This window comes from Limanda limanda, chromosome 12 (assembly GCF_963576545.1).
Source record: "Limanda limanda chromosome 12, fLimLim1.1, whole genome shotgun sequence".
Lineage (NCBI taxonomy): Eukaryota > Metazoa > Chordata > Actinopteri > Pleuronectiformes > Pleuronectidae > Limanda > Limanda limanda.
The window spans coordinates 10,810,555-10,827,118 of NC_083647.1; the positions used below are offsets into that span (position 1 = coordinate 10,810,555).

Consider the following 16,564-nt stretch of genomic DNA (forward strand, 5'->3'; position numbering starts at 1 on the left):
GCTTGTAAATGTTAGGAGATGCTCGAGAGAATGAGATTCATGAAATATATCTGGGAGAACCTACAGTGTGTTCCAGAAAATGTCACAACACACAAGCTCTGAGCAAAACTCCATGGCTGTCAAAATCTGTGTGATTAAAAAAAGCACATAGAAAACATGTTAAGCTTTATGTGCTTAAATTGGCAGAGTTGACAGGAAGCCAAGAGAAAACAAGAGATAACATAACGAACACAACGACAAGTATGTGGACACAAAAAGATTACACATCATATTCCACAACCGCAGGCTTTAATCTGTGACTATAACAGCCTCCGCTCTTCCACAACAATATGGAAACTACCTCCAGGCGTTTGCAGCCATTCACCCATGAGAGCATTTGTTAGGAATGAGCAGCGATGTTGTGTAAGGGAATAAGTCCTGACCTCCTCTAAACTGTTAGGTTGTTGAATCAGGATTTCTCCTAATTGGAATTTGTAGCAGTATTAAAAGCATGTGGTCCACATACCTATGTTAATTTATAGTGTATTGCTTTTTGCTGTTAGACAATGCAAAAATAATTTGCATTACTCATGAGTGGCCTACAGCTCTGTGGCTTTAGGAAATATAATAATATTAAATGTCCCCCTATTGACTTGATTATCACCTTCACCAAGCAGGTTATGTTTTTTCGTCTATGTTTGTCCCGTTGTTTTGTTTGTTATTTAGCAGGATTAAGAAAAAACTACTAGATGGATTACCACAAAACTTGGTGGAATAATGCGGTTCAAATCAGAAAAGAACCCATTTCATTTAGCTGCGAATCCGTATCAAGGAATTTGTTTTAACTTTCTTTAACATTGTGAAATAGGGTGTTTACCAGCATTTTAGTTGATTTCTTAGAGAATAAATTGGGCATGTTTAGTGGATGATGTTTATGAGTTTGTGCAATTTGGTGCAGATCCAAATAGAAATCTGGATCTTGTGAATTTAAATCTGGTTTCATGAGGGGACTGTTCGGCAGTTGTACTATATGCACTATACTTAGTGCAATTCTAGTTTGGATTAAATTTAGCAGCATGTGTTCAACTATACTCCAACCAAAAGGACAAGTTTGAGGCTGATTCTACTTAGATACATCACCTCACCCTAAAATCTCACTGCCAGTTTAACGTCTCCATGTCTTGTCATTCTCCCAACCTTCAACCACTCAGGTCAACAAGAACAAGAAGTGGCGTGAGCTGTCCACCACGCTGAACGTTGGCACGTCGAGCAGCTCTGCCAGCTCCCTCAAGAAGCAGTACATCCAGTATCTGTTCGCCTACGAGTGTAAGATGGAGAGGGGAGAGGAGCCGCCGGCGGACAGCAGCAGCAGCAGCGGCAGCGGCAGCAGCAGCATGGCTGGAGGAGAAAACAGGAAGCAGGTCAAGATCCAGCCTCCGTCACCTGGTGAGGCCTGATATCAGAGCGCTGGGTTTTTCCAAGGTCTCCAGTTTCCCATCTGTCAGCAGCCAAACAACAGGTGCTGATGATCAAAATACAGGTGTCAGGAAGCATCAAAGAAATCTGCATTCATGGCAATGTGGCTTCCAACAACACTACAATAAAGACTGCGCAGCTGTGTCCAAAAACTCTAGCATCGTGGATGACTGGAAAGTGGCACAAATATTTAAATGATGTTAATAAACTCAGTTTATTATTGTTTATCAAGTGCAAATGAATAGAAAATATTTGCAGGTCGAATAATCTTGTTCCTCATTGAAGGTTTTGTTATCAGGCAAAGTTGCAGTTTTGAAAGACTTATTTGTCCTAAACAAATTGTTAATTTTCTAACTAATCAGCTTTCAGGTTGATTCAGCAAAGAAACAGAAGGTAGAGTTATTGGTTTAAGCCATGTTGTGTGAGCTGCTGTGCGAGCTGCCAAAATCCAACTAAAAGGGTTATATTATCTTAACACAACATCTAAAAAGATTTAACAGGAAATCACATCGTAAATCCACCGCGTCAACTCCCTGAACCTCCTCTGTGACATTCAAGATAGCACTAACCACAGACCTCTGTTCCCAGATCAGATTTTCTCCTGATGTCCTAAAGAAATATGTTTATATAAGTGAGGGAGGGTGGTTTTTATTATTATTAGGGCCCAAGCACTGATCAAAGGTCAGGTGAGGCCCTAGCACTGATCAAAGGTCAGGTGAGGCCCTATTGAAATTGTAAGGATTATTATTATTATTCAGGCAAATGAATTGGCTTTTTGAGGGCTTTACCATGCTCAAATTCTTACCAAAATTTGCAGAAAGTTAGAAAGTGGTGAAAATTAACGTATTCGGAAGGAATTTTCAATGGGCGTCGCAAAATGGCTCAACGGTGCCCCCCGAGACCCCTGGAACGTGTTCACATTGACCGGTCTTCACAAAATTCAATATACAGGTGTATCATGACCAGACAAACAAAAAAGTATTAGGTGCAATTGGAAAAACACAACAGGAAGCCTGCTATTTTGCATTTAGTGGCCATTTTGGCCATATTCCACATTTTGACTTTGATGTACTTGTACCAGGACTTTCATCGGATCAACTTCAAATTGAGATGAGTGTCATCACAACAAGATGGAGATAAAAACTGTGTGACCGTGGCATGGCGTCAAAGTTTGATTACACGCCATTAAAACACGATGTTTTGTAACGCAGACATACATGGACCATGAATCCTTTGATGCTGAGCCGCAAACAAACAACTCCACTCCTGCAGTGTCAGTCTTCCTAGATCATAGGAAACTTTATGTCTTGCAAAGGTCACGTCTCTTTCTCGCTCAGAATTGGGACATTTCCTCAAACCGTGTAAACATTGAGGTACGCCGCGCTAAAAGAGTCCACTGTGCATTGTCCTATCACCTCCAAACTTCTGTCTCATGATCAGAGTCCAAGCCTGAACAGCTCTATGTGTAAATATCTCCTCAGTCATTTTTTTTTTTTTTTTCAGGCAAAAAGCATGCAGCGCTTCAAAATGCATGTGCTCGGGCCCATCCAATGCTGCTTTGCAGCCCTAGAATTTTTATTATTATTAGGGCCCGAGCACTGATCAAAGGTCAGTTGAGGCCCTATTGAAATTGTTATTATTATTATTTATACATAGTATTTGACTTTGGTGGCTTAATAGCAAAACCTGATACTTGTTTATTCTTCTTTTTTGTTGGACTTGCAGAAAGTTAGAAAGTGGTGAAAATTTACTTTTTATTATTATTGTTGTCATGTTTATTTGGGTCTGAATCGTATATCTTTATTTCACACATATTTGAAAGATTTATTATATTAGGATTAGATACTGTATAATAGACAATACACTTAATGGACTGTGTTTATATAGTGTTTTTACAGTCTTATCGACCAGCTGGACCAATTTACAGAGACAGGAAACCATTCAGCTGCACACTCTCACCTACAGTCAAGTTAAAGTTTCCAACTAACCTAATCCCAGGCCCTTTCTACAGGAGTTATTTTTCCTCTGTTTAAAAAAAACAATCTGTCCACACAAAACTATGCGCAAAACTCTTAGGGAGGAAGCCGAATCCCCAGAGAAAACTCAAACAGACATGGTGAGGAGATACAAACTCCACACATTATGGGAGCTGAACCAGAAATCTTCTTCTTACCTGTTAACCTATAAATAGGATTGCGGTCCATCCATCTGTGACACTTTTCCTCAATACCATGCAACCTAATTGGATTTAGTTTGAGGCAACTGTTGATAAACCTCAACATGTACATGGTGGATACCACGAGGGCTTCTTTGTTTTCCCTTGAACAGTTTAATTTACTGTTCGGCCGCTAAGTATTAGATTCATTATTTAAAATAGCACCCAGGGATGCCATGTGATTACATGAACACAACTTAAAACCCTTAGAGATTAATGAACATTAACACTGTTTTGATGAGATGATTCTTAGATTAATGAAGGTGAGCTGCAATGCAATCACTACCTGCACCTCAAACCAGGGACTTGCCTTTATTTGATTACAGTGCTTGAGAGGTTAAGTAATATTGTTTTTTTTTTGGCACAGCACCGTAACACAAAGGGTGCTTTTATTTTTGTTTCTGTATATTACCTGTTCACACTCTGTGTCTCGGTGCACAATTATGATGTGAGCACCGGGAGCGGGGAGTGAACGAGTTGGAGCGATATGGAGCGGTGAGGTCACGTCTCTAATTTGCAGCGGAGATGAGAAAAATGACCCTGGCTTTTAAACAGAACATCTGAGCACTTCACCTGCCGGAGACACTGCAGATTGCTTTTCCTGGTGGGTGGGAAAGAGCATGGGCCTTCATTTGCATTCACACACATGCATATACGTACAGTGAACATGAGCAACACGAGCACACAATATGCTGTTTATTATCACACATAAATTATAATTCAGGCCCCTCTCATCTACTCAAGGGGATCTAAACTACTCAGTTTGAGAGTCTCACATCAGCTGATGGAACCATGCTACAAACAGCTAGAGACGGCGTCTGCATTGTGAAAAATGGAAAGGTTAATACATGTGATGTTTGGGCTGCTTTTTGGAAATGCAGCACTCAACTGTAGCTGGCTTATGCTGCAACACTTGATTATAGTGATATTTTCTCTATATTTTTGGTATCATCTGCATATGTATGAGTAGGTGGTCCTCCTGACAGCTGAACCCCTTCGGTTTTGTAGTGATTATTCATGCTTTCTCTACAAGGCTACTTGTTAGTAGAAATACGAAACATACCTGTATTTGAAGGTAAATTCCTGTTACAACTTGGGTCTTACTTTCAGATTTTTCTCTCTATTCTTAACATTGTCTTCACTCGGTTAGCTGCTTGCAAATGTAACTTTTCAACTCAGCTTTAAAATATTACTACGTGATTTACTGAGGAGGAGCATCAGGAAATTAAGAAATTTAGTGAAATGATCATTTATTAACAGTTATGCTTTTTTAAAGTCATCCGTCCTTTCCGAGGCTCTCCAGGGAAATAGTCATTATGTTTTATTCAACCATAATCATTAAAACATTTTCACTTAAATTTTTACCTCCAATTGTTCAGATTATATAGCCACTGATGACTTGCTTACAATTTGCATGTATCTGACTGCTTGTGTTTCTTGCACCAACCATAGACTGGATGGCTCCTACAGACTCTGTGTTTGCAATGTTGCTTCATCATTAAGGCCCCTCTTACAAAGATAACATATTCTTAATATAAATATAATTTTTGTTTCATTATTTAAATGAATTTTCTTGATTTCTTGTGATATATATCATTCAAGTGATTGTATTCAATCGAATAACTACATACTTACATAATTTGTGTATTACATTTATATCCCAGTATATTTATAATTGTAGTCTTTTAAGATAATATACATAATTTGAATGATTAGCACTTTTTGTCATGTTAAATAGTTACTGATACTTTTAACTTAAACACTGAAGTCAACATACAAACAATACTTGCACAGTCCAATTCTAAAACTTAATCAATACCAAAGATTCACATGCTACAAATATCCCATCCCTTCCCTCTGCCTTGTTGTGCTCTCTGTGCTTCCCTGCTCCAAACTGTCTCACCGACACCGTGCCAGCCTATATATAGACTGACAGGTCAATGATGTCACAGAGGGAGCTTGTCCAGCGGGCTAGTGGGGATAGTGTGCGTCTGTGTGTGTGTGTGTGTGTGTTTGTGGTGGTGGAGGGGTGTGGGGAGTGATTAATGAGAACTGGAATGTAGAATGTAAACAAACTCGACCTTGCCGTCACCTTTCATTCACAAACCTGGTTCAGCTGACTGACTTTTTTTTCTCCTCCTCCTCCCCCTCCTCCCCTTAACCACTACCACCCGTCTGGATTATGTCACCCTCTGACACACACACACATACACAGGCTCTCGTGCGCACACACATCAAACGTCAGCCTCTTCCACAAGCACTTTTCTTTTTACCCTCATCGCCTCCTCTGTCATTTTTTCCCTCTTTTCTAAATATGGAACAGAGGGCACTTAAGTTCGTGCTCCCCCTCTGTCTTCAAACCCCCACCCTCACCGATATTATGCATTTGTCTGTCTGCCCTCGTGCTCTTGAGGAATTGCGAATCTCTTAACCTTGTCTAACCCTGCCATGGTTTGGACTTTTCCACTCGTGCGTGAGGGTGTGCGTTCATATTTGTCTGAAGTGGGGATGTCCCAGGAAGTGAAGAATCCTTAATGCTCCCTGGCCTCTCGTTGCCCCCTCTCCGTTCCCTCCTCATCGTCATGGGATAACCATCTCTCCCTGTGTCTGTCTCTCTCCCGCTCTCACTTTCTCTCCATCTCCTATGATATAAAGGCAGGGGGTATCATTGAATTATTCAGAATTTGCATGAATTTTTAAAGCTTAAGTCTTTCTTTTTTTTCTTGTGGAAACGTGCTGCGCCGGGAAAGGCCACTGAGGCTATTCCAGAGAACGCCTTCTTAGCTAAATGCTCATTAGTATACTTTCATATTCTCTCTTTCTCCGTCTTTGTCATCTTTTAGCCGGAACGCTCCACATTTTCCATTAAACCTGCTTGTGGAAATTTGTATACCTTGGTTTAATCTGGCAGGAAGGAATGGAGGGGGGGGGTTCTTGTAGCTCAGCACTCAATCATTTTTTTGGTTATCAGAAGTGAGAGATTCACAGAAATATGGTGTCATAACAAGAGAGCACACTAACCCAGTGTTAACCACCAGTTTGGAGTCTGTGTGAGGTGGAAGCATCTTTCCTAGGAGGAGGTCATCAGCACCAGCTTCCTCAAGATCCTCACTCATGCATTATTGATGGGATGTTTGCTTATGTATTAGCCTTGATTTTACCATAATGGTAGATATATATATCTGTACACTAAATTTTCTTCAGATACATCCGTGCCCCCCAGCTCAGGCCTCCACATGAACCCCTCATCCACCCGATGGCAGATGTAAATAAAAACAGCTCAAACATCTTCAAACAGCTTCCAAATAAAGAGCTGGAGTGGGCAATTTCCCCGGAGAAATCCCTCCCTTCTCTTGTCCTCGCTGCGTCCTCCCCTCTTCCTCTGCTGGCCCTTCTTTCAGAGTCCCTCCATTCCCATCTCCTCAGCCCTCATGTCGGATGTTTGCTTAGCCTCACTTCTGATGTCAGTGCTTTGGCCTTAAGTCCAGAGTTATCTCGCTAATGCAGCGCTGTGCTGCCGCTACAGGCCCACTATGGGGCGGGGGGGGCTGAGGACTGAATGTGTAACTGTTTTTTACAATAAACTTGATTTATAATTTGAAAGAATAAGAATGTGACTTCTGTTCTTTTTCACAGCAAACTCAGGCGGCTCCCTCCAAGGCCCACAGACCCCACAGTCGTCTGGCAGCAGTTCCACAGCAGAGGCAGCAGGGGACCTGAAACCCCCCACACCTGCGACCACCCCCCTGGGACAGGTCACACCGCTGCCCCCCAACAGGTACCACACACACACATGCCTCACAACTCTGCTGCTGTTACTACCACAAGTATCAATACTGTTACTGTTCATTACAAATTATTATTATTATTATTATCATTATTATTATTATTATTATTATTATTATCAAACATTCTCAGTTAACGCAGGGTATAAACCTAAGATATGAAAAATGTTTCTTAAAAGACAACTTAAGTGAAGTGAAGCAGGTTTAAGTCAAAAGTAAATAACTCTGTTATGTTCCAGATACATAACCATCATCCAAGCAGTTAGATGTTAGGGTCTCCATGAACAGGAACAGCTTTGTTTATGAGGCGATACAGTTGAGATTAAAATTAATTGTATTATCTTGCTTTTTATATTATAATTAAAAGTCTCTTAGTTTTCAGTAAAATGTCCTTCACAGTGTTGGATGCATATGAATCATGACAGATGTGTCTGCAGAGCCTGGCAGAGGAGACCCAATTCTGTTGTTTGCTTTGTTTGTGATGTTATGTGAGAGACATACATGACACAAAGAAAATGATGAAAATTGGCATTTACCTTAATACAGTTTGACGTACTTGTCAGGTTACTTTACACTCTCATTAGACCACATTTGAATGAATTAATACATATATTATAATCTTGTTTTTACTCCACCAAATTTAATTGACAGCCACAATAATGACCAACTTAAAATATCAAGCAGACAAATTATATTCTTAAAATATGATGCATTGTTTGAGATAAAACTAACTTACAGCCCGTAAAGTCATTAGAACCTGTTTGAATTATATAATATCATATTTTAGGGAGGTCAGTTTGCTGCTAATGCTTTAATTATTTTAATTAATGCAATTTTGACTTGAATTTACAATAAACTACACCCACTACAACCTATGACAAAACTAGAAGTACTTTAAGACACTGAAAAAAGAAAAAAGTTCGAGTAACGTTAAGTCAAAAACACATGAAATGAAAGGTTGTTCACTTTTAATTAACAAGTTATATAAACAACATAATAGCAAACTTTAGAAAACACGTAATTAATTTGTGCGTCACCAATTGAAGTAATTTTTTTAAGTTGTAGGTGTGTGTTTTTCACATCAAGATTAAACATCCGTAGTTTTAACATATAAAAATGACTAAGCCCGTGTCTGAATTCATTCACTACCCACAATATTATCCACTATATAGTGAGGTTGCCATTTTATAATGCTGTCCAGATTTTTTGTGAGAACAGAAAGCCTTCATTGAAAATAACTGAAAGTCGTATTCTCTGTTTATTCATGTGGGAAAACAAAGTCAGTCTAATAAGAACCGACCAACATATATATTAAATGTTTTGAATGTGCAACAATCACGTACTTTCAGGCAGAGAAAATCTGTAGTGTTATTTTCATTGAGGGGGGGTGAAGGAGTGACTGATTTCGGACACAACCTAAACAAACACTTTTTCAATAATTAAAGTATTGAATGTAAAACCGAGCTCCTTCCTTCACAATTCATTCCTTCCATTTTTTCATTCTGTCCAATCCCTGATCAGCGAGTCTCTCATACACTACCTTATTTTTTATCCAGGAGTAGTGTGAGCGTACAGGACCCCTTCTCGGAGGTGAGCGACCCGGCCTTCGTAAAGCGTGCTGCCTCCCTGCCCCCCTCAGCTCCCTACCAGCAGGGCCTCAGCATGCCTGACATGATGATGAGGATGCAGTACGACGCCAAGGACCCCTTTGCCGGGATGAGGAAGAGTGAGTGAGGCACACGCTGCCACACCCTTTCACCCCCCACGCTAAGGCCTGGACCCGTTTTGTGAATAAGCTGTTGTTTTGTCCCCAAAAAACAGTTTTAATCATGAATATTTCTTGTGCATCCAAAAGCCATTGTTCTTTTGCTGTCTCGTTCGCTAATTCATTGTCTCGTCGCCATCTTGTCTCAGATCAGGACAGATGTGTGTGTGTGTGTATGTTTTTGCTGCTAGAACTATGAAAGGAGCTGAGAACTGTTTGTTACACCACACATCCCTTTATTGAAAAACACACCAGCCCGTCTGATGTTCGTGTATCGTAGCCTTCGTCTCATCCTAACTTTGTTAGTTCTTTTCATCCTCCTCGTTTTCAACCTTTCATCCTCTCCATCCCGCTGAGAAGCACCTGTTTTGACCAACTCATGTGGTTTAGTTTTCAGAACAAACGTCAGTTTTAGAAAGGAATCGCAGCTCCTCTGAAGGCTGAAGAGAATGGAGTCTGAATGAATAATATGGTGGATGTTAGCTGCATAACAACAGTCAGATTTAATCATGGAACGTGACGAATATTCATAGAGGAATGCTGCCATCTGCTGGTTAGGAGAAGACATAGTTTATGCTGTTAAAGGAGCAAGTTGCATGGCTCATAAATACAGATACAATTTTTTTCGCTTGGGAAATGTGTGTTTTCTCTTCAGTTTTGTTCATGATGTTGACATTTTGCCTTCTTCCTGCACAGTGGCTGGAGCTGATCCCTACATACCAGGTCAGATGCCTGGTGGTGGTCTGCAGGACATGTATGGCCGACCCCCATCATCTCTGAGCATGAGCCAAAGATCACAGTATCCGTACGGGCCAGGCTACGACAGGAGGTAGGTTCACCTTCCACCAGAAGAAGATGGTGAACTTGCAATATTCTATAATATATATATATGTATACTGTTTAAACAATGAGTCATGAGGCCTGCTATAGAAGTTTTGTTTAATGTGCCTAACAATGTGTTTATAACAGAACTTAAATCAGTGGTGTGTTGTGAGTAATATGAGGATATCCCTGTTGTGTGATCCTCAGACCAGACCATGTGATGGGGATGGAGGGGAGCATGGGTCCTCCTGGGGGTCAGAACAACCTGGGGCCGTCTAACAGCGAGGGCAGCATGTACTCTGCCAGCAGATACCCTTCACAGCAGAGGTCAGCAGCTGCGTTTTCACGGAATAAAAATGTGAAGTAATATCAGATATCAGTGAGTGATTAACTGTATATCCTCTCTCTCCACTATTTCAGACACGACGGCTACGGTCAGCAGTATCCCAGCATGCCATATGGGATGCATCCATCTGGGATGTACCCACAACAGCAGGTGAGAGGCAGCTCGCACCTCTGACTGTTAAATGGAAATACAGTAGTCTTACATGAGACAGCCTAGAAAGACATCCTAAGATTCAACCGATTCGGAAGAGATAATGTAAAACAATGTATGAATTCATTATAAATTACAATTTGGACTTGTTCATCATGTTAATGAGTGTTATCAAAGTAATAGTTGTGTGGTTTATCACCTATTCTTAGTGTCCTGGTAAAGACAGTGTTATTAAACTGATTGTTCCAATAGAGTATTAGAAACACTAACTGAGTTAAAACCCTATTATAGTCACAGCCACATATCATTTGCAAAACCTGGGGTTGAAAATCTTCAGTCCACCACAGATGTTATGTTCGTCACTCGCAGTTTTCACCTCAGATCAGTCATATTAAGTTAGCTTTAAAGGAGGGATGACAAGAAATATAAATATTAATAACAGAATATATAAATATGTATACAATAATTGAATAAGGAATACAAACGTGTAACATTTTATGCAAGATAAATAAGGAAATTGTTTGGCTGTGTTTGTGGAACTGAGATGGAATAGTTTGAGGGGGGTGTTCAGGCACTTGTAGCCTATTAAAACTTTTAATAGTTTTACTGCTTTGTTTGAGTATTACACATAATATGACCAAAGCAATACAGTGAGAATAAATATACCAGATCTGTGATAGTAAAACTACTAACAAAAAGATATCTGCTTACAACTCTGCTTCAGCAGGGCTACAAACGGCCCATGGACGGTATGTACGGCCCCCCACCCAAGAGACATGAGAGCGACATGTATGCCATGCAGTATGGTAACCAGCAGCCGGACATGTACAACCACTACACTGGTGGATACTCAGGCCCTGAACACAGAGGCTTACAGGGACAGTTCCCCTACCCTTACAGCCGCGACCGTATAGGCCCCTCAGGACAGAGCCAGCACAGTTTGATGGGCGGGGGGCCCACTCCTAACCACGCTGCTGATGGGCCCAACATGTGGCCATCCAGGACAGACATGGGCTATACCTACCCCAACCGACAGGGGCCGCCCTCTCAAATGCCCCCGTACGGCTCCATTGGTAGGGATGACATGGACGGGCGGCCTGGGCAGGAGCAGTGGCACCGTCAGTCTCCCTACTTGTCGTCAGCAGGTGGCATGCCGCCCCTGTCACGCCAGCCATCGTCTTATTCCAACTCCCCAACCATGGTCAACCACCTATCCAGAGCACCCAGCCCAGGGGCCTTCCAGCGCTCCCTGGACTCTCGGATGTCACCCAGCAAAATGCAGTTCATGTCGCCCATGAAGATGCCTAAGCCTGGGATGGCCATGATGGGCTCACAGGGCGGTGGATCCATGGGTCAGTTTCCTCCCAACCTGAGGAGAGACCTCAACTACCCACCAGGATCAGTGGAGGCCTCCATGCCCATCCTCAAGCCACGTCGCAAGCTCACCTCCAAGGAGACTGGTGAGTTGTATTCACATTTAGTAAATTCAGTACAGTATTTTGATGATCCAATTAAATACATTAGTTCAGCAGCACATCTTAAAATATTTGCAGTGATCTGTTCTCTTCAGTGTCCCTTTTATCATTTGGACGGTCTGATCTTTTTTATTCTCTCCCTGGTGCTAATACATCCCACTGTTTGAAACCCCAGGAACGCCTGAGGCCTGGCGCATAATGATGTCTCTGAAGTCTGGGCTGCTGGCAGAGAGCACATGGGCTCTAGACACCATCAACATCCTGCTGTATGACGACAGCACCGTGGCCTCCTTCAACCTCTCTCAGGTAAAACCAGTTGGATGGCTACACCTAGCTGCTGACTGACAGACAAAGAGATCTGTTTAGCTCATTGGAGCATGCTGGGACAGGGTGATGACAATGTTTCACTGATGACCCTGTTCAGACCTGGTATTAACATCTGTCCTGAGTGATACAATTACAAGCTCTAAGTTCAGATATGAGTCCATCCTGAACACCTTCCTGAGATCCGATCACTACTTTTGGAGGTGTCGCTCTCTTCTGTCTGTTCTCTCTGTCTGTCTCTCACAAAATCATTACGTATGTGATTATCTATGTAGAGCGGGGAGTGAGATCCAAACACACGTGGTCACAGGAGACAATTCAGGACACATTTTAATAGCAGATGTCAACATACAAACTTAAAGCTGTCCACTTGTGATCCGATCTCTTAGGATGTATATTAATACCAGGTGTGATGAATAAGGGCATTTAAACTCGTAGATAAATCTTTTCTATAGTGATGTTCTGAAAAAAATTTTTATTATTTGAGGGGAAAAGATATTTTAGATTTTGAATATAGCATTCACCAACACTTATCTAATGCCCCTCTGCTTCAATTGCTGACACTGATGATATTTTATCTTTGTCTAAGCAGTTGCCTGGATTCCTCGAGCTCATCGTGGAGCACTTCCGCCGCTGCCTGATCGAAATCTTTGGGATCCTGGAAGAGTTTGAGGTTGGAACCGTAGCTCATAAAAACTTTTTGGATACTTGTTCTGACCAGAAGGAAGAAGAACTCATCCCTGAGCAGGAAACGGACTCTGCTGTTCAGCCTGAGTCAGAGTCAGCCCTGGCAGAGGAGACGCAGATGGAGCAAACGGGAGGCATCACAGAGGAAGCTCCAACCGTTGCTGCAGAGCCGGAGTCTTCTGTCGTGAACGGTGAAAAAGAGGAGTGTGAGGCGAGCAGAAAGAAGGAGGACAAGAACAAGGAAGACAGAGAGAAAGAGGGAAAAGAAAAAGAAGAGGATGAAAAAGGAGCAGAGACTAAAAAGGAGTCTACGGAGCAGCCTGTCACTGAGCTACAACCTAAACCTCAACAAGCCAGCAAATACGATAAGCTCCCCATCAAGGTCGTCCACAAAGAGGACCTGATTGAAGACATGACAGAGCGCTTAGGTTACATCACTGAGTTCACCAGTGGACTGCTCCACTGGCAGGCCGGTGGCGGCGACTCCACCGCACACATTCAGACACACTTTGAACCCCGGCTTGGTCCACCGGCCAGAGCGGATGAGAAAACAAGAAAAGAGGACAAGCAGGAACAACAGATGGAGGACGGGAAGAAAGAACCACTCAACCGTATCACCGCTACCATTGATGATGTTTTGTGCGCTCGTGTTGACGCCCTCTCTTACGCCCACCCTGCACGCTCCTTGCCATCCTACCCCTTCCGGGTGCACCCGGACGGGGAGCAGGACCACATCACCCTGCTTGAGGATGAGCCGCGCTGCCTGGACGAGGCTCCGCTCTCCACAATGTCCTCCTGGCAGGACTCGCTGTCCAAGCGGTGCCTCTGCGTCTCCAACATCGTCAGGAGCCTGTCCTTCATCCCTGGCAACGACTTGGACATGTCCCGCCACCCTGCACTGGTTCTTCTCCTGGGGAGGCTGCTCCTGCTGCAACACCAGCACCCGGAGAGGATGAGGTCGCCCCCTAGCTACCAGAGAGACGAACAGCGCGAGCAGGGGCTGTCGAGAAGTAAAGAAGAGTGGTGGTGGGAGTGTCTGAGTCAGCTCAGGGAGAACGCCATGGTCACACTGGCCAACATCTCTGGACAGCTGGACCTCTCGACCTACTCAGACACCATCTGCCTCCCCATCCTGGACGGCCTCCTCCACTGGATGGTGTGCCCCTCCGCTGAAGCCCAGGACCCCTTCCCGTCAGCAGCGCCCCACTCCCTGCTCACCCCTCAAAGGTTGGTGCTGGAGTGCCTCTGCAAGCTGAGTATCCAGGATGGCAATGTGGACCTCCTGCTAGCTACACCGCCCTTCAGCCGACAGGAGAAACTGTTCACTGTCCTTCTCCGTTTCGTGGGACAAAGGAAGGCGCAGGTGTACAGGGAAATGGCGATGGCCGTCCTCTCCCACCTGGCACAAGGAGACCCCTCAGCAGCACGTGCCATAGCCATGCAGAAGGGCAGTGTGGGTAATTTGGTTGGTTTCTTGGAGGACGGTGTTAGCATGGCGCAGTACCAGCAGAACCCTCACAGCTTACTGCACATGGGGCATTCCCCTTTGGACCCGCCGAGCATAAACATGATGTGCAGAGCAGCCAAAGGCCTCTTGGCCATGGCTAAAGTGGACGAGAACAAAACGGAGTTTGCGCTGTACGAGAGCCGATTATTAGACATCTCCATTTCCTCTGTGCTCAGCGCTGGAGTGGTGAACATTATTTGCCAAGTTCTCTTTCACTTGGGGAAATTATGACAGGAGGAGAGGCAGGACTCGTGTGGCAGACCCTGACAGTGTACGAGATATTTCTGTGGTTTTCTATTTTTATTTATCGAAAAGACAGAAAATGTTTGTTTTTGTTTTTTTAAAGGAGTATCCACATAAACAAAATATATATGTAAAGTGTCTGGGCCCTGTTAAAAAAGTGGGTTCAGGATTTGAAAGCTCAGTTTAATAAAAATATTTAATACCTGCTGGTGTCGGATTGCTACGTTAAATTGTTTTGTTTGTTTGGCATATTTGTTTCTGTTTGTTTACTTTTTCAGCCAAAGCTGCCACCAGATGTTGGTGCTGAATTACATGGTTCCTTTTGAGTCGATGAGTCATCGAGATGTTTTTCAGTTTTATAAATGCTAATATACTCATCAACATTTTGTTAATGGAGAGTATTTATTTAAAATGTGACACTGTACAGTAGTTTGAGCCTTTTTGCCAACAGTTGTGGGGAAGAGAAATGCTGACTTTTTAAAATGAAATGTATATGTCTCCATCGCTGGAAGATAAAATTGTGCAATAGGACTCGAGCAAGTTGTCCGTTCTGAGAACCAGAAGAAAATGTTAAACTGCAGTGTGTGCTTTAGGCCATGAGGAGGCAGCATTGCACCAGCCAATCAACATGAGAGCAGAGCGTCTGTCAGAGGAAGAAGTGTCTAATTTATCAATCATAGCCTCAACAACTTCCACAGAAGAACTTTGTGTTTCCTAAGCACTTGTGTCATGTCTGTATTTTTTCATCATTGTGTATATAAACCGTTGTACAATGGACGCACATGATTCTTTCAGTCTCTATCAAGCATAGCAACAGATGGGACTTTCTGACTAATATAACAAATGCTTTTATTGTTGGTAAAATTTGTTATTGTTATTATACATATTTTGTTAATGGGGTCAAATATTTGAACATGGCAGATGTAACTGATGTTTCAATGTAAAAAAAATCCTGTATGCATTGTATTATAGCTGAGAAAACAATCGCTTTGGTAATCAAACGTGGCAGTGCCAGGGTGAGAGGATCTCTAGGAGAGGTTACATAAGCAACCTGAACACGTTTCTGTTTGTTACTGTCCTCCATTCATGTCAATGGGCATATTTTTTTCAATCTAGATAAACGCTCTAAAAGAAAAGTCTGAAAAGACCATTCAAAATGTCCTGAAAAATCATTGTAAAAAAACAACTTGCCTTTCTTTCGTATGACTCCATGTCTCTCTTTTATTCAGTATACACATTTATACTCTGTGCTGCACATGTCACAAAATAAATGTACGATGAACATCGTTAAACACCGGAGGCGTTGCATTATGTCCAGACAATCTTAGGCCAATAAAACAAACATCAACTGCTTACGTGAGCTGCCTGTTATTGATTTTCATTCAGGATGAACTGCCCACTGTCACTACGGTGACATTCCTCCTTCTCTTCACACACACAAGTCCAGAGGACACTTGATAAGAGAACCTGGCTGATCACATTATTTGCATCAGTGCAGATATTTCACTGAAAAGACAAAGTTGCTTCTCAGGAGTCAGGAGACGTCTGTGGGTGTTCAGCGTCCTTCACTTTCAGCTCTGATTTCCTACAAACCTTATTAAATGATATATATCATTTGCGTTTAGGGTTTTGAACTGCTGAATTAGGTACTCCTATAATGAATAATTTGGAATATTAACAGTGACGCTGTTAATGTTAATATTCTAAATGATAATATTTTTGTAGAATTATCAGCATTGATGTTGCAGGTGAACACTTTAGCTCTTACCAACACTCTGCGGACAAGACGG

At 42.5% G+C, this 16,564-nt stretch overlaps 1 protein-coding gene across 1 annotated transcript in view; it reads left to right on the plus strand.

The window, feature by feature from the left end:
- The window catches only part of arid1b (AT-rich interactive domain 1B), a 182,545-nt gene extending 166,479 nt beyond the window's left edge, over positions 1–16,066 (plus strand). Inside the window, exons 14-22 of the mRNA XM_061082983.1 lie at positions 1,191–1,425; positions 7,307–7,448; positions 9,012–9,181; positions 9,917–10,049; positions 10,463–10,538; positions 11,266–11,998; positions 12,189–12,319; positions 12,930–13,047; positions 13,174–16,066. Of these exons, the coding sequence (XP_060938966.1) occupies positions 1,191–1,425; positions 7,307–7,448; positions 9,012–9,181; positions 9,917–10,049; positions 10,463–10,538; positions 11,266–11,998; positions 12,189–12,319; positions 12,930–13,047; positions 13,174–14,762 (3,327 nt within the window). The 3' untranslated portion in view covers positions 14,763–16,066. The remainder of the gene's footprint in view (positions 1–1,190; positions 1,426–7,306; positions 7,449–9,011; positions 9,182–9,916; positions 10,050–10,462; positions 10,539–11,265; positions 11,999–12,188; positions 12,320–12,929; positions 13,048–13,173) is intronic.
- Positions 16,067–16,564: the final 498 nt, after the last annotated feature.